General features: G+C 38.9%; 1 protein-coding gene across 1 annotated transcript; it reads left to right on the forward strand.

The window, feature by feature from the left end:
• Nucleotides 1-36: 36 nt before the first annotated feature.
• lgmn (legumain) lies at nucleotides 37-16,201 on the forward strand. The gene is made up of 14 exons (XM_028442583.1): nucleotides 37-137; nucleotides 325-527; nucleotides 1,039-1,136; nucleotides 2,675-2,756; nucleotides 2,820-2,902; nucleotides 2,994-3,069; nucleotides 4,449-4,511; nucleotides 7,243-7,309; nucleotides 8,642-8,760; nucleotides 9,860-9,949; nucleotides 12,238-12,444; nucleotides 12,506-12,676; nucleotides 12,751-12,818; nucleotides 15,976-16,201. Exons 2-14 carry the CDS (start codon nucleotides 378-380, stop codon nucleotides 16,034-16,036), a joined length of 1,335 nt encoding a protein of 444 aa, XP_028298384.1. The 5' UTR covers nucleotides 37-137; nucleotides 325-377; the 3' UTR covers nucleotides 16,037-16,201.
• Nucleotides 16,202-21,643: the final 5,442 nt, after the last annotated feature.

Below are 21,643 nucleotides of genomic sequence, written 5' to 3' on the forward strand. Positions count from 1 at the left end.
GTTCCGCCCTCCAGTGAGCTGATTGGCTGCTGTAGTCCCATTCCCACGCGCCGCCTTCCCACTGTTTCCATATAAACTCACTGACGATGTTTGTCCAGTAGATTCATCCTCTTCTTCCTCGTCCTTTGCTCACTAAGGTAACTAAAGCTCACCTACACCATCTTTTAAAATATACCGTGTTATTTTGTGTGAGGGACTGTAACTGTCATGCTGTTTAACATGATAAACTCTCTCCCTCGTCCTATTATCACTCTGTTAGCAGGTTGTGGTTAGCTTCCCGGTAATGACGCTGTAGTCATGTGACACTTTGTTGTTGTTGTCCAGTCGAGCCTGAACTCCTCCGGTTCCCGGTAAGGATTTCCGCTGAAGCAGAGGGGATGTGTCGGAGTGTCCTGTTCGCCCTGCTGGGCCTGAGCCTGGGGCTGGTGTGTGGGTTCCCGTCCCCGCTGGAGGAGGTGGAGGACGGCGGTAAACACTGGGTTCTGATCGTGGCTGGATCCAACGGCTGGTACAACTACCGGCACCAGGTGAGAGGGTGAGCAGGGCATGGTTGGCCTCAATTACATTTTGAAATTGCAATTACCCATTAATTTATCTCAAGTCGATTTCGATTAAGTTAAACCGCTTTTTTTTTTTTTTTTTTCCCCAATTACAATGAAAAACAATTATTTTCTCCCTTTACAATGAAGAGTCAGGGTAGAATACAAATTACACTATAATTGTATAAAAAACAAATATAACTCTGGAATGTGTGTGTGTGTGTGTGTGTGTGTGTGTGTATATATATATATATATATATGAGTAAGTAGTCCCATTTTTAAAAGTTAATAAAATGAATATGGTGCAAAATAATGTGTTTTGTTAGACATAGTGCTTCTAATAAGGACATTTCAAAGGTTTTAGGCCACATTTGTATAAACAGTGGAGGATCCCTTTTATATTGTCACCAAAAAAGGAAAACGTAATGAATGGTGAATCAATATTTTAACAATAATATAATAATGATGTTTAATATTGATGCTTCTTGGTTCCCGTCAGGCCGATGCTTGCCATGCCTACCAGATCGTGCACAGGAACGGAATCCCAGACGAGCAGATCGTGGTCATGATGTACGATGACTTGGCCAATAACAAAATGTGAGTTGAGCGTTTTTGGTTCTGTGTGATGTAGTAAATGTACTGTGTGAATATTTGCTAAGTTGGCCTCTGCTTGGAAGTCTAGAACAACATTTTAAAGTAGGGCTGGGCGATATGTAGCAAAATTCATATTTTGACACTTTACTCAAAAAGAACACACGTATTCGTATAATACATAAATATGATACAAGACAAAGATGCAGAATACTGCTAAATTAAATATAAAAACTTTAACTTGTAACAAATAAATGTCAAGTTGTCTACATGAGTGTAAACAATATTTAGAACAACAGGCACACTAGTCTGTAAACATGATAATAAATAAGAACAATAGTCAAACTTTAAACATAATAAGTAAGAACAGGCAAACTGTAAACATAACACGATTGCCAACTGACAGTCTTCCTCAGAGGCGTCTGCTGATCACTTTCGTGCGTGTCCTTATGAGTTATTTCTGGGCGTGGCCAATTTGAGACTTCTCTCTGGCTTGCCATGCCCCCGTCGCTTGATGGTTTTTGGGCTGGGGGTGTCGGCCAAGGCCAATGACATTAGCTAGCATTAGCCTAGAAATAGCAATAACTTAGCTTTAGCCTAGCAATGGTTGGTACCCTTAGGGGACGAACCTCCCATGGGTGGCCCGACCTCGCCCCTCTGTGACGTTCAATGTATATGTGTACATGATAAAATATATATATAGTTAAAACTATATCATTGTTGAGAAAGCTTTGGTTCAGGTTTCTATATTCAGTTTGTTTTGATTCAGCAGTAGTAATCAGAGTAGAATTCATCTGCACTTGATTGTGTTCTAACAATCATGTGACCGTCAGATCAGATATAGTCACATGTTTGTGGATCACTCTGTGAACTATAATACAGTGGTCATGTGATCTGACATGTAGCTGCCGCAGAACGAGTTCTCCTGAGATGAGTCACAAGGAAACAATTTTAGTGATTCATTCATTACTGACAAATGAGCCTGAGTGAAAGATCTGAGTTGGAGTCACCAAACCTATGCTTATCGACAGAGATTTAAGACTCATTTCTAAAAAAAAAATTAACCTCACTCTGCAGTATAACAAGCTATAGAAAACCTTTGATCACTTTAATTCATGTAACTGTATTAGTGCTTCGTAGATACTGAGATGTGTTTATGAACCAATCGCTCCTGTTCAAATCTCAGTTCTGCATTCTAAAAGTAGATTTTCACTTTTTTTTATTGTATTAAGGAACTGTGGAAAGCATTAGTGTACTCAGCTCAACTTTATTTATATAGCGCAAATTACAACAAAGTCATCTCACTGTGCTTAACAAAATATAAAGTCCATAGTAAGAAAAATAATAGACAGTGTTGGGCATCAGTCCACATCTTAAAGTAGTTTAATCTCTGTAGGCGTGTAGTCTTCTTACCATGTTGCCTTTTCAAAGTTTCACCACAAATGTAGTGTTTTTTTGTTTCCAATCCTAAAAGTTGTATCACAGAATGTTTCCTCTGTGCATTAATCCTAATCGTTTGGTTGATTTGTGTCCCATTTTCCCAGGAACCCCACCCCTGGCATCGTGATCAACAGGCCCAACGGTACAGATGTGTACAAGGGAGTTCCTAAAGACTACACAGGAGAGGTGAGTGTCACTGTGAATGTGGAAAGTGTGAGATGTTAAAGGAGTGTTGACTTTCTCCTGCAGGATGTCACTCCTGACAACTTCCTGGCGGTGCTGAAGGGCGACGCTGCCGCTGTCAAAGGCGGCTCAGGAAAAGTGTTGCAGAGGTGAGTTCCAAACTCAGCTGCAGCTGAAAGAGGAAGACTTTTATAACTTTGTCAAGCTGTTTGTCAAGCTTGGTGTTTTGTTCTTCACCAGCGGCCCCAACGATCACGTTTTTGTGTACTTCACCGATCACGGCGCACCCGGTATTCTGGCTTTTCCCTCTGATGATGTGAGTAAAACCTTCAAACTGCATTTTTTGCTCAAAAACAGAACCAGGAACTAATTAGCATAGAAACCATCCATGTTTTTAGTGTGGTGACTACAGATCAAACACACCCTTCAATACTTGTGGCCTCCAAAATAAGGTCACATAAACAAAAGACAACAAAATTTCACAAAACAACAAGAAGAATGACAGTGGCCACGTTTACATGGGAGCTTTTAATTTCTCTTTAATTCAGAATAAAAGTTAAATCCTCTTTAAACTGACCTTGTAAACACTTAATTCCTAATGCAAATTTAATTCCAAATTCAACTTAAATCCAAATTTGAATTAAAAAAAACATCATGTAACCGTGGCCAATAATAAAAATAAAGATCTATTAAATTCTAAATGCTGATGTGAATTCTCATCATGTGGCCTCACATTTCTGTATCATGCACGGTGATCAAAGTTGCCCATATCTGCTCTCAATCTAGGGCTGCAAGATTATGGCCAAAATGATTATCACGATTATTTTGATCAGTAGTTGAATCTTGATTATTCATCATTTTAGGGAAAATATCTGTATTTTTATTTAACTACTTTTTAAAAAACAATATGTGAACAGTTTACAGTGCAAAAGAAAAGCTTGGAACAAGAATATTGATAAATACTAAAATGTACCCAAGAATTTCCCAAAATGTACTATGGGCTAACTATAAATACACTGAGTGCAACTGCTTGAAAACAATTACAGCGAATAAAGAAGAGTTAAGAACATTAGGCCTACAGGTTTGGAGCAAGAAACACTGGCCTGTCAACATTTTTTGTGTCTGCTGGATTAATTAATTAATACTAATTAGTTGTTTACACCTAAAAAAACCACAGTTAGAGGAGCATTTTAAATGTAAATCTCGCTGACGATCAGGTTAATTTATTCGTGGAGGCCAAAATCATAATCACAATTAAAATGTGATTAATTGTGAAGCTTTATCTCAACCATGAGCTTGTTTCATCGTGACATAGCTAGAAAGAATGTGACTGAAGAGAGTGTAAGAGATCCAGAGCTTTGTTGACTTTAAACGATCAACTATTGGTACCAGAGTGTAGTTAAATAATCCTGTGGACTGAAAGTTCACTTGGAAATATTTCAGACCTGATTTTATGTCTCCTCACACAATCACTGAACATGTAAACACTTTAGTTTTCAGGTGGTTGGTTATTCAAGGCATTTTTCACATTCATTGGAAGTAAACATGGAGTTTATTTTGAAGCAGCATTTGCCTGTAGAATGCTTTTCATTCAAATTTAAATACCATTTCATTCTTTGTGGGTTTCACTTGCCTTGATGGAATATATCTAGAGTTTCCTGATTAATGATCCAAATTGTTCCCTTTTTTCTGCAGCTCAATGTAAAAGACCTCCAGGATGCAATCAAGTACATGCACAGCAACAAGAAATACAAAGAGGTGAGCAGCAAGACATGGTTTATCTCTGCCTGTAGGATATGTGACATAAGGCTAGACGATATGCCTGAATAAGTGTTTCATATCGGTCGATATCATAATTTGTTTCGTTTTTTACCTATTCAAAATAAGTAATCAAAACTTTTATTTTAAACATAATCCTTAACATTTAAAAAGAGGTCCACAAAACTATGGAAAAAAACTCAATTAAAAAAATGAACTGTTAAATGTATAAATATTGACATTAAATAAATGCTTAATCAAAGAAAATGTGCATTTTGTAAATTATAAATCAGTGCAGACCTTAGGTAGAACTAACATCTGACATTGAACGAGCAGCAGCTTAGGTATTAAGAAAATATTATGTTAAGTGCCTCTCCATTGGGGAATGGAGAGGCACCATAACAGGGTGGTGGGTTGGTACACATATTTGGGCCTCTCCGGTGGGGGCCTGGCCCCTCTGTTGGTGGCTGGGCCACTGCATAGAGTAAAAGTACATCAAGATGGTGCGGTCGGGCGTGGCGGTGGGTCTCGGGGGGTCTCTCCTTGCGGGGTCTTTCCGGGCTGTGTCGGCCGGGTGGGGCGCGGGGGTGCCTCTCCCCCTTGGGTGTGGCTTGGTGCTTGCTTTCTCTCCTGGTGGCCTTGGGGGCGGGCCCCGCGGTGTGCGGGCCCGGGGTGGCCTGCCTCGCCGGTTTGGGGGGTGGGTGTGCTGGGGGGGTGCTGGTGTCCTCACCGGGGTTGGGGCAGGGTTGTCTGGCGCCTCGGGATGATGCTGTTTACTGGGGGGCGGCGTTAGCTGTTCCGGTGGTTGAGGTTGCTTTCGGCCGCCTGGTGGGTATGTCCTGCCATCTGCGGACTGGTGGGTGGGTCCGGGGCATCTTTGGCTGGGGGCTGCTGTCCCACGCTGGATGTGTGCCGTTGGGGTGCCTCCGTCCCCGCGGTGGGGGTCGCCGGTTGCTCGCGGGCCGGCGGGGGGCGCTGCCCCGTGGTTTGCGCTGTCCGGGGGGCGGCGGGCCCTGGGCTGCTGGCCTTGTGCCGTCTGGGGCTGTGCGGTCCTGCTGGGCTGTGGCCGGGAACTGGGTTGGAGTCGGTGGCGTGGTGCGCTGGGTCCTTGGCTCCTTGGGGGCTTTTCGGGTGTGTATGGGGGGGCAATGGCAGCCTCTCGGCTTGGGACCTTGGGGGCGTTCGGGGGGCTGCTTGGCCGTGGGGTGGTCGCCGGGGGCCCCTAGATCTCTCGCTCTTTCTGCTGGCCCGACTGCTTCTTCGGGCCCGGGGGCGGCTCATGGGTTTTGCAGTAGCGGCTCTTGGAATCACATTTGTCATGGACGCACTAGCCTCGGGCTGTGGGATAACACTCATACTGGGCTCAACCATAGACACGTTGTTCCCAAATACCTGTTTTATGTAACTTCCACTCACTTCCTCCTCTGCTCACAGCCACCACCATTATTCCTAAGCCGCACACTGGTCACCAGACTGGCTTGATAACACAACAATAAGCACAATATACACAACCACAATTTCACATCACATCACTTGAAACTTATTGACTATTCCCCACCCATTCGTTTTCCTATCTTGTATCCCTCCTCCCTGTTAACTCCCCCCCCACCCCCCTCACCCTGGTGTAACACTGCCCTCTCTTTTTTACATCCTCCCTTTAATAAAGTATTTACCCTTCCCTAGGGAGGGCTGGTGATGGTCACAATTATGCAATGAAATAAATTCATTTATTTAATTGCAATAATAAAATATGCATTGCTGTTAAAAGATTGCACTTCTTGTAGTGTTAACCTTCAACAGCATGTGCAGACAAGGTGAAAAAAAAAAAAAATATTATGTCGGCAATTTTGGCATTTGTTTCCTCATTTATAATGAAATTCTTTTCATAATAATAAAAAATAACATGATATAATATAAACTGCTGCTGAATCTTTTTTGTTTTATTTTTTTTGATATTTGTTAAATCTTACCATAAGTAAGATTTAACACTTGACAGCAAGACGTGTACTTTTTACTTAGTGTATTCCTTTTATAAAGTGGTTAGCTCTTACCCCCATCTCATGTGTCGATGGGTTAGCTTAGCATGCTTTAGTTCAGTGCGCCCGTGTGTCTGTATGCGCAGCATGCACTGACCTCTGCGTTTGCTCAGCTCGTCCTTTCAGGTGGTAAAACATGAGAACTACTAATGTACACAGCTACTTTGGAGTGGCTCAAGCTGTTCCTCTGCCTACAGGGGTTGTTTCCGGGCCTTTTGTAAAGAAGTTCAGTGAAATTATCGAACATTCTATCGCACATATTTTCGATTGATATTGATTACATCTCTATCGTGATCAGTTTTACCGTCCAGGCTGAATGTGACATTACATCTCAAAGTCATTCCTCGTGTTATGGCTCTAAATCACCTTTCACCTCACTGTACGAGCCAATGTGATGAATATGAGTAAATGAGCAGCTCTAAGAGCCAATCCTGTGTCATGTCTGGTCTGCATCGTTAGCTCCAGACTTATCCACTGCTAATTTGGTCACATTCTGTTATGAAAGTGATATCAAAGTTAATTGTGTTCCTTTTGTAGTCTAATGATTCACATCCTGTTGTTCTTCAGTTTCTGACCTCTTAGAGTCTGAGGTCTTTGTGCACTCAATGGTGCACAATAGGACTTTGAATAGTGACTGTAGTGTTAAAATGTGCTCAGATGAGGCTAAAGTGTCTCACTGTTCATTCCCTCTTTAGATGGTGTTCTACATCGAAGCATGTGAGTCGGGCTCCATGATGAGCGACCTGCCTTCTGACGTTGATGGTGAGTTAAACATTGATCCTGGTCAGGTCTGCGCAGATCAATAATGAGGAGCTCAGCTCTCACCTGTGACTCTGGAACTTTAACAGTATTAACAGTACAACTGTACTTGGTTTACTTCCTTTTTTGTTTCTATTTTAAATTTAATTCAACATGTTACAAGGCAGAATATTGAACATTATAGAGAAATGTACTGGTAATAGAAATGTTATTTCATAAACTGTAAGGATTTAATCTCTGTTTTAACTAAGGCTGTAAGAAAAACTTGTTTCAGCGATATATCGGAATATTTCACCTCATGATTATCAATTCGTGTGTAATATGTGCGCATATTTTGCTTTTTTCTCTGCTTTTTTTTGGTCTTTTTTTCAATGCACATAAAGGAAATAAACATGTGTATACCAAAAACATTTGTAATTAGAACAATTTCTGGGAGAAATGCTATTTTTTTCTGTAGAATTTTCAGGGGGGTAAATACTTTGGTCCAAGACTGTATACAAGATCAAGGACAGTGTTGGGGTCAGTTATAATTGTAAACGTAATTGAAAAAATCTGTTGCTTTTTAGCGAGCACAGTGGCTTTGTGGTTAGCATGCCCGCCTCACAGCACCTGGGGTGGACACTTTGGTCCTTTCTGTGCGGAGTTTGCATGTTCTCCCCGTGCTGCGTGGTTTTCCTCTGGGTACTCTGGCTGACTGTTGGAGTCATGATTGGAGTCTCTAAATTGCCCATAGGAGTGAGTGTGAGTGGTTGTCTGTGTGTTGCCCTGCGATGGACTGGTGCCCTGTCCAGTGCTTAACGCCCAGTGTGAGCCGGAGATAGGCACAGGCTAACTGTCGCAAAAATGCTGGTCATTGTAATCATAATTGAGCTGTAATTAAAATGACCTGATCGAGGACTTATTCAATTTGAAATTAAAATCAGAATACACCAGCCAACTACTTTAGATTTAAGTTTAAATTGGAATTAGTTGTTCACAATAGTGATTTTTAATCTTTTTGAAGAGAATTTAATTTGTATTCTGAATTAAAGCTCTCATATAAACGTAGCCACTGAGTGTTAGTTGTTGGTGTGTTTTCAGCTCTGAGGTTAGAAGAGAACAATCATTTACCAGAGCTCATAACGTGGTACGTTGGTAACCTGTGACTTCAGTGTGACTGTGCTCAGCGTTATGAGCAGCTGACTTTAATGGTGATCGCCTCTCTGTCAGGTGTGAGACATCATGTGATATCGTCCAAGGTCCTGTGGCTCCACTTCCATCAGACCTGCCCTCTGTAAAGTGGATGTTTTACCTTCCAAAGCATTGAAATCTAATGGAAATGTATGGAATTTTCAGTGTATGCCACGACAGCGGCCAACGCCCACGAGTCCTCATACGCCTGCTACTACGATGAGAAGAGAGACACCTACCTGGGGGACTGGTACAGCGTCAACTGGATGGAGGACTCGGATGCTGTGGGTCACTGTCTTTATTATTCCTCATGTTTTAGACATTTACTGTTAAAGGCATCAGGCCACGGGTGGGTGGGTTTGGGGGTGGGGGGGCCCTCAGAAGTCTGTTTTATTTATACAATATGTACAGAAATACATTTTAAACATTCTTAGATTATTTATATTGGAATGAAAAGGGCCCTGTGTGAAAATAAGCTGGTTGTTAATCACAGTTTTGCACTAAATGGATATATTGCCCAGCTCTACACACAAACCAAAAGATTATCAAATAAAATCCATATTAAGAGAATTTAAAGAATCATTAAACAAAGCAAAATAATTTAGAAAAACACAGAAATGTCCAGAGTAAATATTTGACTGTGTCCTGGGAATGCAAACGGACATTTTTAACCATTTTGTAGTCTTGTGTATTTATATTTTTGTTTTTCTTTTGTGCAAATATTTGTAACATTTTTTTAAATGTATTTTTGTATTTTGTGCAATTATTTGTAATTTTGTGTATTTGATTTTGTCCTTTTTGTATGTGTTTTGAGCAATTTTGTTTGTTTTTGGAGTAATTTTGTCAATTGCAGATTGTATCTGCGTGTTTTATTTAGAAAGCACGCACAAACATTATTTACAACAATATTAACTCCAAAGTATAGAAAAGGATGGTCATGTGTGTATATATATATATATATATACAGAAAATTCTGTCCATACTGCCACTACTTTCTTTTTTTTTTTTTACATATTGTACAATATAACAAGTTGAAAACAATGACAAACAGAACATAACTAGGGAGCGCACCCACTCATACTGACATATTCTTGTAAAATCAACTTAAATAAGATCTGATCGGTTTCACGTTCTTAGAAATTATTCTCTTTCAACTGTGAGGGAAGAGGATATCTTCTTCATCACATAAATCCCATGGATGATATCTATCCATAAGTTCCTCATTATTTTGATTTCAATTTGGTGTCCCAAAGGTGAAAGAAGGAAGTGATGTAGCTTTGGACTGAGCCTCACAGAACAAAGAAGTGCTGCTAGGACGGCTTTGACAGAAGTGATGCCTCCATATGAAACATTTCATTGGTTTTTATGGATATTTGCCTTCAGGAGGACCTGAGCAAGGAAACTCTGCTGAAGCAGTTTAAGATCGTGAAGCAACACACCAACACCAGCCACGTGCAGCAGTTTGGAAACAAGGTGAGTGTCCGTGCAAGTCCAGTAGGAGTAGGGTAATTTATAGTATGACCAAGTGCAGACCATCAACGTCCGCAGTAAATTTGGTCACGTTGCTATGCATGATCAGACTTATTGAATATTCAATATTTATTGTGTTGGTGGTTCACTTTGTTGACGGTTTCAGCGCAACGTCTCAGCGTCAGCTGCTTATAGGAAACAATGTGATTTTCCCTGCTGAAATGATCAATAATCGTATTGAAGATCAGCGTGTTGCAGCTTGTTGCTCATTGGCTACAGTATCTCATAATGAGACATTATTTGAGTCTTTCTAACTTTACTGAAGTCCTGATGCAGTGATCTCTATGCTCCTGCTCCTTTGACATTGTTACACTGAATGATGTTTCCTGCAATGATTTATGATTTTACTACAGTATTGTTTCGTTATCTTGAGATCTGAAGATAATTATCCCGTTATCACGGGAAAACAAAATCTCATTATCTCGAGAAAATAAAGTCGTTATCACAGGAAAACGGAGGAGAAAATTTTTTTTTAAAGCATTTATTAATCCCTCAAAAGGGGAAATTCTCACACAAAAAAGGTAGTGTATTAGCTGGGACTCAAACTTGGGTCTCCCGTATGGGAGGTGAAAACTCTACCACTGATTCACCATTACAATAACCGTAAAACTGCTTGTTACCGAGACAATGTCGCATATACATAAAAATAAGTTTTAACAAAACCAAAACAGCCGTCTAAACCGAGTATTCCAACATAGCCGTCGGCCTGACAGAAAAATAAAATAGATAAATGGAGTTATTGTAAAGTTAAAGTGAAGTCAGAATAATGTGAAACCCTTCAGATCCAATGGTACAGTATTGATTTTCATGTTTTTAGGACACACTTAAAAAAAAATTTTGTCAGTTACATTGCAGACATAATAAATAAAGTCAGATTATTCTGTATCTTTAACTTTAGAGATAATTAGTGTGTTAGGGTTTTATTAATAAGGAAAATATTCCTAACAAACTGCCTGCTTTCTCACATCTTGATATAAAAACTATTATAATAAACAAAAGTCAACAGACAAATGAAATGACTAGTTAATAATATTTGGGTGGAGAAACATGTATAAAAACCATGGACATTCTGTAAAACACTCATTTCTCACAGAACTGACAGCAAAGCCACAACAGGGATAACTTTATCCTGGTTGTTAACCTGCTCTGCAGCAAGTTAGCTGTAGAGGCTTAATCACCATGGTTACTGGTCCTGGATAAACTTGGCTGGCTTTCGTTCAACCGGTTTGGGGATAATTTTATCCAGGATAGCAGATTATCCAGGCTTTATCCTGGTTTTGTGCAACACTGCCCAGGACATGTTGGCTGGAATAATTATTGATTCCTAGATTAAACAAGGTGTTATGTTTAGGCCCGAGTGGTTTCTCTGTGTCTCTACATTTCCATTAATTCTCTGACACACACACGCACACACGCGGCTGAAACCAAGACAGGCCTCAGAACAAGCAGCACTAAAACAGTCACATAGTCCCCTATTGTTTATTTGTTTAAGCAGAGTATTGAAGCACATACTGTGCTGTATCCATTTGAATCCCCTCTTTTTTAGGATATCCTTACATCTCTAGTTGTGTGTGTGTGTGGACACACAGCTCATTGGCCTTTATTTATCAATCTTATGTGAAAATGGGTGCAAATCTGAGTGCACATTGTCGTACAACAGGACCAACGTGGGACTTTACATTGGCAAGGAAATAGAAGTTTCCAAGATTACAATCAGCATCATCACAGCTGAGGTGAAGAAAAACTAGGGCTGTCACTTTATCGCATTATTTGCGATTAGTTAATTAACTACAGGAAAAAAATAACAGGCAAAAAAATGAATGCCGTTAATCACTTTTTTCCTCACTCCACAACAGTGGAGACTCATTTCAAGAGTTCCCGGTATACCCATAATACTGATGCACCGGCTACAATATAAGACAGAAGACTGCCCAGCTTCTCAGCTTTGTTTGCATTAATTTTGGCTTAAATAAAAACACTGGATGGGAAACACAAGCCTAGTTGTTAGCAAATCGAGCAAGAAAGAGTTTGCCGACAACCAGAGCTTTGCAGCCCCCATTAGCACCCCAATGCTAAACATGTAGCAGCTGGCACGGACAGCTAGCGCAGACACTCGTACAGTGCTAACTGCAACGTGCTCGGAGCACGCCGTGTAGCCAAAACTGGACAAGATGACAGGGTTCAGAGCCAAAATGAACTTTTAATGACGTGCAGACCATGTGTTCCCACAGACTTTGGCCCATATGAAGGTCGTGGCCTTTCAGGGACAGTCCAAAGGTGGTGCTGCTGCTGCTCCACTGGCACTGCCCCCAGTGCTGAATCCAGACCTGATCCCCGGCCCTGACGTCCCCCTCGCCATCCTAAAGAGGAAGATGATGGCCTCCAATGACATCAGAGTGGCCAGGAAGCTGCTGCTGGAGATCGAGAACCATTACAAGGTGAGTTTGATGCTGTGATTATGATATGATGAAGGACGTTCTCTGACTGTGTGTGGCTCAGGTCAGGGAGAAGATGGCTGACACCATGAACCTGGTGGTCCAGAGGGTGACAGGCAACAGCTTCAAGGCTCAGGAGGTCCTGAATGAGAAGGTGGAGCTGACTCAGCACCAGTGCTACCAGTCTGCACTGACTCACTTCAAGAACACCTGCTTCAACTGGCACAAAGCAGAGGTAGAGCTGAGCTCCCAGTCCCAGTATCACCAGTAAGCACAGCAACGAGTCTGACACGTGTGTGTGTGTTTCAGTTTGAATACGCTCTGAGACATCTATACGCACTGGTCAACCTGTGTGAGAGAGGCTACTCTACAGACAGGTTTGTTTATTACCTTTATTTATAACCTATAATTACTTTTTAATTATTTAAAATTACACAATTGTACATTACCAAGTGTCTTTATACCTTATTTTTAAATGAAAACTTCCTCCATGACTGGATTTGTTGTCTTAGGTTAACACAGTGATTCCCAAACTGGGGGCGTGACGCACTTTATTAATAAAGAGCTTTAGTGCCGTTCTAAAATTATTAGTTATCAATAGTTATTTTTATGAGATCTGAAGAAGATTATTCTAATTTTTAGTTTAAAAAAAAAAAAAGAAAGGGTAAAAAAAAGTGACCTTTTTAAAATAATAATATTTTGTTGTTATAGTAGGGTGGCCTGAGAGGTCTTTATTATTATTATTATTATTATTATTGTTGTTGTTATTAATAAAGAGCTTTATTACTCTTCTAAAATTATTAGTTATTAAGAGTTATTTTTTATAAAATAAAAATATGAATTACAGTTCTAAATGCTATGACAGTCAGGGTGTCACACCTAGCAATGCAGCTGTTAAACAATAACATTATTAACAAATAGGGCAATGGTAGGGCTATTTTTATTTTTTTAATTTACATTTATTTTATTTGTTATTTATGTTGATACTGACAATATGCTCAATACTGTTGTCATGTAAATGTTTCTTTAAAAAAATGTTTTTTTTTTCTCCAAGTTATTTTTAGGGGATTTAAATAAAAATATTCCAATTTTTTTATTTTTTTTTATTTTTTATAAAAAAAAGGTCATACTTCTTTTTTTTGTCATGATGGGGGGGTCCCTGAGAGTTTTTCATTTTGGAATCACTGGGTTAACACTACACGTAGTGAGACCTTTTTTACCTGCAGAAAAACATCATGAGGAGAAACTCTTAAAGACAGAGGGCAGTGTTTCCCACTAATATTGACAAAAAACAATATTCCATAACTGAGGATGGATTAGTTTTCCTATTTTGCGCAGATCACACAAAGAACAAAAAACAAGCGATGGGACATTTCAGGTAAAGTGTCTTTGTGAGCTTTGGCTGAGGAAAACATAATCATAAAAACATATCTGCATACAAATATATGCATACATACACAGGTGAACACAACAGACACGTTAAATAAAAAAGTCTTAACATAACTTCCATGCAAATGTACTCATCTGAAGTTTATTCAGAGCAATATCTATGGTCACACCCTCAACGGGCCTTAAAAAGGAGTTTTTGTAGATGTAAACATGAGTTCCGTGAATCAGTGATTGATTGCTCAACCTTGTTGACCGAGTGTGTCTTCGTGTAGTGACATTTATTTGCGTGCAGTGAATCTGAATTTGAGAAGCAAAAATATATTAAATTTTTGGAATGTATTAAAGGAGACATATCATGGTTTTAAATCCTTCCTTTTTACATATAAATCATACAGTTGTGGTCTATATAAAGCGGAACTGCAAAGCTTGGGTCTGAATTCCTCATTATTATAGCTCCACAGGCCCCTTTTCTACCCCTTTTCTGATGTGCTTCTGAGAACAACTCGTTTTGGTGCGGTCTCTTTAAATGCAAATGAGACACTCCATACCCCGCCCCCTCTCCAGTTTGCAGAGGTGACACTCGGTTCAACTCCACCCTGTTCGGCCATTTTTGTAAATTGATAGAAGAGATACGATTATGTAGCGGTGCAGAAAATTTTTATTCACACGTTATTTACAAAATGTCAACAACTGAAGACTTGTCCATCCAGCCTTACATGTTCGAGCCAGAGTCTGACCCGGCGGAGCGAGATGAAAATGAAAATGATGAACCTGCAGAACTCTAACAAGTGAGCTAACGCTAGCGCCAAGCTAACGTCACGAAATGCATTTTAATACAGTCTTTTCGGAGACAAAAACGGCAAAATGAAATGACTAATGAAAACTTTAGACTTAAATTAAATCACGTAGGCCATATCATCAAGGATCTAAAACGAGCACACAGCGCTAACATATGAAGACGGTGCAACTGCTAATGCTAACAAAACAATGACAGGGACGTCTTATCACACTTTTTAGCGTTATTTACAGCTTACCAAAGTGCTCTGTTCGTCGTCTCCAAAGATAGAAGGAATTGACCCCTCAATCAGACAAAGTCTTTCGGCAAATCCTTCTTTATACTGGTGGAGGTTGCTGAAGCAGTCATCCTTGAAGTGCTTCACACACACAAAAATGACCTTACCCACAGATGTGGATACATTTCCATAAAAAATAAAACTCAACCAGGCACTTTGAAAAGGTTCTGATGCTGGGAGACGGTGTAATGAAGCGTGTGGGTTACTACATCCAGCAACTGAACATTTTGACTTATCCTCTCGTAACTTGGACTACAAAATAAAAGCGAGAAATAAAAATGGCGGATTGCTAGAAGTGTTGGGCCTGGAGTCGATGTCCTAATTTGGCAGTTCTGCTGCAAATACTGTGACGTTATTGTTCAAAAAACGTAATAGAGAATAGAAAAATCGAAACAGATTGAAAAATATGACCAAAACAGAATATAAAGATATCTACGGAGCACCTGAAGAGATTAATTTGAACTTTTCTGTACTTCTGAACACTCTAAATATACAAGAAAATGCATTTAAGGGCTAAAAAAGTGGATTTAGCATGATACGTCCCCTTTAAGATGATTTTTTTTTCAACAGGAAAAAAATTGAAGTTACTAATTCAGTTTCAGAACAGTCAATTTCAAGTTGTTACTTTCAAATTCAATACCACCTATTCAAATTCAGTTTGTAGTGGCACAAATCTCAGCCCATACTAATGTTTTAAGTCAGCTATTGAAAGTTTGTTTATTGTCCTGCTCTACTGTATGTGAAATACATGCCGACATAAATCATTATTTTTGTACTTTAGAGTAATGTTACATTTGCTTACGTAGCTAATGCAGTCTAATGATTTAATGCTCTTTCTTTGTGTAGGCGTTTTTTTAGTGTTAATCTTTATTGGCCATAAACAAAGACATTTAGGAAGATTAGCATGAAATTAAAAATGTCCTCCTGTTTGTCGCACCCCACAAACTTTGAGAAACACTGCCCTAAGTCTGGAAAAAAAAATGTAGGCAGTTTTGTCAATGTGAAAATATGTATTTTGTTTAAATGTTGGTGTTTGTAGGAATGACAGCGTTGTTGTTGTCTCTTCCTGCAGCATCCAGCAGGCCATGGACTCTGTCTGTGATCCTAAAGGATTTGTTCCTCAGCCATACTAGAACTTCTTCATCCTTATGCAGCGTGATAACCAGGGCTGAGTGATATGGACCAAAATTCATATCTCAACATTTTTTCTTAAAATGGCGATATATACCATATAAATCTCAATATTTTTAACTGAACAAATTCTTCTCAGAAAGACAATTCTAGGTTAAATTTGCTGATGCAAAATGCCACACAGGCACATTTATGAACCAACAGCTGAACAATGTGTGTTTTTCTCCTCTAAGGGACAGCATGTGTGAGTGAGTTCTGTAGTGTGGCTTGTTTAGGTGAAGGTCTGGGTTAGGACTCACTCACCAATACATTTAATTTTCAATTGCACCAAAACAGAAAACTGGATATATTGCCCAGACCTAGTGATAACATGCTCAGTATAACATCTACAGCTGATAATGTAAGCTGTCCAAAACGGTTTTTAAATTTTACACTTGTTTTTATTATGAATTGCACTGTGAAAATGTCTTACTGCATTTGATTGTGTTTGAGCTAATGCTAACAAAGACATGATGCTATCAGCTTGAATTAGTGGTGTGGAATACCTGATAGAAGTGTTTGATTGAAGTGTGAACGACAAAGAATGTTTGACTTTATTGAATAAATCTGACAAAAACCAATGCTGACTTTTTCATTTCTTTGTTCGGGTTCCGAGTGCATTAGAATATCTTTGGAAAAGTGTATTTATTTCACTGATTCAATTGGGGAAAAAAGAAAAATGGGAAACTTAAAGAGTAACTAAACCCCTGCTTTCTGCTGACCTGCCACTTGGAGGGAATTTCAAAAAATGCTTTGATTATGGGCGGCACTGCTGTAGCAGTAAGACACACCCACTCAGTCAGCCCATAGCTCTGGAGCCCCCCAGCTGAGCCAATCAGCTGACAGTGTTTAGATTAAGTGATGTCTTTATGAGACCCATAAAATCAATCACAGATTTAATGTTTAGAGACGTGAGGGTGCATGCGCTGCAGCTTTTATGCTGATTATGCAGCCAATAGAAACCAATGCCAACACCAACAGGACGTGACATCATCTGTTAATGAGCAGTGAAAATAAAGTTCTGTGGTTTGAACATTTTAAAAGTAGTAAAGGGTTAAAGATGGTGTTGTTTAGATTCACACGATGAGGTTCAAACTCCAACTAAAGAATTATGAATGAGAGCAGTTTCACAAATGAGTGGAAACAAATGAAAGCAGCACTTCAGTCTCAAGAAGTTCTGAATTTTTTACCGATGTTCCGTGTTTATGCAGTAGGCACACTACATTTTTCAAAAACCTACAGTCACATCGGCCCATTGTGGAAATGTTTGGACATGGCTGAGTTACTAATAAATTTAACATCTAAGGAGTAAAATAATTGATTATTGATTATTTTACCAAACTGATTCTGATCACATTGAAGACTTAGAAGATGGAGGCCATGACATTTTATCTGTGTGAATAAAAAGTCCAACATGAAAATGAACACAATGGCTAAGATAATTCTAGCAAGTTCTGATGTGTAGTTTCAAAATAACAGCTCACCAAAGGTTCAAATATGAGACTAATTATACTGTATAAGACTTTGGATTCATTTTTAAAGAAAACGCCCTATTATTATAGTCAAATTCCACTTCAGGGTTGTAGTACACGACCTCATAGTGTGACCCTATAAGTGTCAAAACATTCTGATGTGTAGTTTCAAAAATAAAAGCCTGTCAAAGTTTCAAAAATGAGACTTATTACATATGACTTTGAAATATATATATATTTTTTTTTAAACGTCCTGTTATTACAGTCTAATTCCACTTCAGGGTTGTAGTACACAACCTCATGGTGTGAACCTATACGTTTCAAAACATTCTGATGAACAGTTTCAAAATTAAAGCTTACCAAAGTGTCTTTTTTTTTTTTTTTTTAAATCTTTTTACTTTTCTGCACATGCTCTCAAAGGTCAACACTACAAGAACTGCAATATTTATTTTTTTTTCAAGGTCTTTTTATTGTTACTTTTTCAATTATACATACATATAAACAAAAACATTAACATCAATGATGTTTCAATTAAGAACTGTGAAACATGCCCCTCCCCCACCCCATAGCTCCAGCTGAGCTATTCTCATGTTTTATAAACAATAACGGAAGTTCAAACATGCTGAGAAAGGGTAAATTATAGAAAGTATACAAAATAAATACATGCATATTGTTATGGCAAAAATTGTTAGTTATGTTTATAAATACATTTACTCATGTATCTTATTCCTTTAAGCCTTAAGTTGTAACTTTCATTGTGCCTCCTGCTCTACTTCCAGCTGGGTCAGGTCATCTTCCCAAAACACATGAATCATCAAGGACAGACATAGAGGCATCCTCTATTATTACACACACACACACACACACTCACATAATCATACACACCCAATACACATCCATTCATACACACAAGCACCATACACGCACACACCTCCAGCACAGCTGACAATCAGGAGATACCAGAGTTGTTACCAGGTTGTTTTGACCTAAGAAGAAAATGTCTCTTTTCACCCTCTTCTTTCACCTCTGTCCTCTTTATCTCCTGGGGGGAGGAGGGAGGGGGACAGAGGGGGAATATACGTGATGAGTTAGAACTGTGGGCCACTCTGTCATCGGACGTCCGGCCGGACGGTCACTGATTTTTGTCCATCTTTGTACTTTTTTTTTTTTTTTTTTTTTTTTTAATTTAGTTTTATAATAAATTTTTTTCATCTTTTGACTGGACTCCATCATTCAACCAGAGCAATAAATCATGTCTCCAAATGAGGTCAACCGCAAATTTGCCGTGACAATATGTAAACACATGCCCACATATATGCATACATAAACTAAAAACGAATTGAAAAAAAAAAATGAGTGAACAACAAAATAAATAATTTACCCAAAAAGTGGTGGGATCATCAGCTCTAATTTACAGTATCCTTAGCTTCCATTTTCTCTATGTAAGTGAGAAAAGGTTGCCAGATAGTATAAAATTTCTGGGCACTGCTCCTTGTGGTGTATCGTATTTTCTCATATTTCAAAAAATGAACAATATCATTTAGCCATGATTGAAAAACTCGGAGGATGTTTGTCTTTCCATTTAAACAATATCAGTTGGCGTGCCAAAAGAGAACCAAAAGCAACCATAGTTTTGGCCCGACGACTGACATGCAAGTCAGGTGGTATAACCCCAAATATTGCCGCTATGGGTGTGGGTATTAATGACGTTTTTAGGACGTCTGTAAATGTTGAAAATATCAGTTTCCAAAACCCATCCAGTTTTGGGCAGGACAAAACGTGTGTAAGAGTGCCTGGTGCTTGCCTACAACGGTCACACAAGGGATCAATGCAGGAAACATTTTAGATAGTTTGATTTTGGACCAGTGGAGGCGATGCATAACCTTAAATTGGATCACGGCGTGTCTTAAACAAATGGAGGAAGAGTGTATATTTCCCACAGCTTCTTCCCAGATTCTCTCAGAAAGCTCTAACCCCAATTCTTCCTCCCAACAGTTTTTCAACCTGATCAAAGGTTTCAAGTCGTGAGTGTTAATTAAAGAATAAACAAGTCCAATCGAGCCTTTAGAAGATGGGTTCAGTTTCAAAACCGAGTCTGGAGAGAGCTGGTCGGTGTGGATGGAAAAGAGGAGATAAATGTTCATACAAAATTACGAATCTGAAGATATCTGAAGAAATGTGACCTTGGAATATTGAATTTTGATGTCAATTGATCAAAAGATGCAAAAGTGTCATAAATAAATATATTTCCAATTGTAGTAGCTCCTCCTTTAACCCAGACATTGAACTCTTTGTCCATGATTGATGGTTTGAAGAGATGGTTTTTTGTTATAGGGGCATGGATTGAAATATCTTTTAATGAAAAAACTCTTCGGAATTGCGTCCATATTTTAAAAGAGTGTTTAATTATTGTATTTGAAGAATATTCAGATATACGTTTAAGTAAAGGAAGATGTGTATTAAGCAATGCATCTAAAGAGGTAGAATGACAGGACAAATGTTTCAAATTGAAGCCATTTAGGGGTTGAATCAGAGTTATGGGATCCTTTCCAGTAGAGTATATTTCGTATGTTGGCAGCCCAGTAGTAATATTAAAAGTTCGGGAGGGAAAATCCACCATTTTGACAATGGCGTTGTAACATATTTTTACGTATTCTCTGTGTTTTCTTATTCCAAATGAACTCCGATATTAGTTTATCAATTGATGTGAAAAAAGATCTTGACAGGAACAGAGGAATGCTCTGAAAAACATACAAAAATTTAGGCAGCACATTCATTTTGATTATATTGATTCTACCTCCAAATGATAAAGGCAGCATACTCCACCATTCCAAGTCTTGTTTTAAATGACACAATAATGGGGGGAAATTAGCTTTGAAAATGTCATTAAAATCATGTGTGATCCAGATTCCTAGATCTTTAAATTTGCATGTGTTATTTTTCAGGGAAAAAAGGTCAAAATTAATCAATTTGGCAGTAGTATTAAGTGGCATGATTTCACTTTTTTATAAATTAACTTTGAACCCTGATATTTTGCCAAATTCTCCCAATGTGTTCAGTATGATCGGTAAGCCAGTCAAGGGTTCAGACAAGAATAAAAGTATATCATCAGTGTAAAGGGATATCCTATGTTCTGAACCATTTTGCCATATCCCCTTCATATCAGCTCTACCACGTAGTGCAACAGCTAGTGGTTCAACTGCTACAGCAAATAATAGGGGCGATAGTGGACATCCCTGTCTGGTGCCACGTAACAGTGGAAAACAGGCAGACAGATTATTGTTCGTACGTACAGCAGCTGTTGGAGAGGAGTATAACACTTTTATCCATGAAATAAATTTGGAGCCAAAGCCGAATTGTTTAAGGGTATAGAACAAATAATCCCACTCCACCCTGTCAAAAGCTTTTTCAGCATACAAGGATAAAACTATCTCTGGGATGTTGGATGGAGTGGGGTCATAGATGATATTAAATAGGCGTCGTATATTGAAAAAAGTGGCGATTTTTGATGAACCCTGTTTGGTCATCAGAAATAATAGAAGGAAGAATAAATTTTAACCGATGTACCAGTATCTTGTCTAGAATCTCGCTGTCCACATTTAGAATGGAAATAGGGCGATACGAACCACACTCCAAGGGATTTTTATCCTTTTTGTGGATTAACGAGATAACCGCCTGGCGCATCGTAGGGGGAAGTGAGGAGTTGGTAAAGGATTCCTCAAACACAGGGAGAAGAGCAGGGGCAAGCTGGGAACCAAACCTTTTGTAAAATTCACTTGGAAATTCATCAGGACCTGGAGACTTTCCATTTTGCATTGAATTTATGGCATTTATCACTTCTGCTGTGGAGAATGGTCTTCCCAAATCTGTAGCAACTTCATGATCAATTTTAGGTATCTTTAGTTCTTTAAAAAATGAACTAAGCAAAGACTCGTCTTTCAGGGATTCTGTAGTATATAATTTGGAATAAAATTTATGAAAACAGGTGTTGATTTCTAAATGATCTTTATGCAATCAATCAATCAATCAATCTTTTATTTGTATAGCGCCAAATCATAACCAATGGTATCTCAAGACACTTTACAGTAGAGCAGTCTT

Source organism: Gouania willdenowi, unplaced genomic scaffold (assembly GCF_900634775.1).
Source record: "Gouania willdenowi unplaced genomic scaffold, fGouWil2.1 scaffold_55_arrow_ctg1, whole genome shotgun sequence".
Classification (NCBI taxonomy): Eukaryota; Metazoa; Chordata; class Actinopteri; order Blenniiformes; family Gobiesocidae; genus Gouania; species Gouania willdenowi.

Excerpts from the sequence above, each read along its gene's own strand:
- lgmn (XM_028442583.1), top strand. The coding sequence starts at position 378 with ATGTGTCGGAGTGTCCTGTTCGCCCTGCTGGGCCTGAGCCTGGGGCTG. Across the intron at positions 2,903-2,993 it reads TCAGGAAAAGTGTTGCAGAG|CGGCCCCAACGATCACGTTT; the intron begins GTGAGTTCCAAA and ends GTTCTTCACCAG. Across the intron at positions 12,819-15,975 it reads AGAGGCTACTCTACAGACAG|CATCCAGCAGGCCATGGACT; the intron begins GTTTGTTTATTA and ends CTCTTCCTGCAG.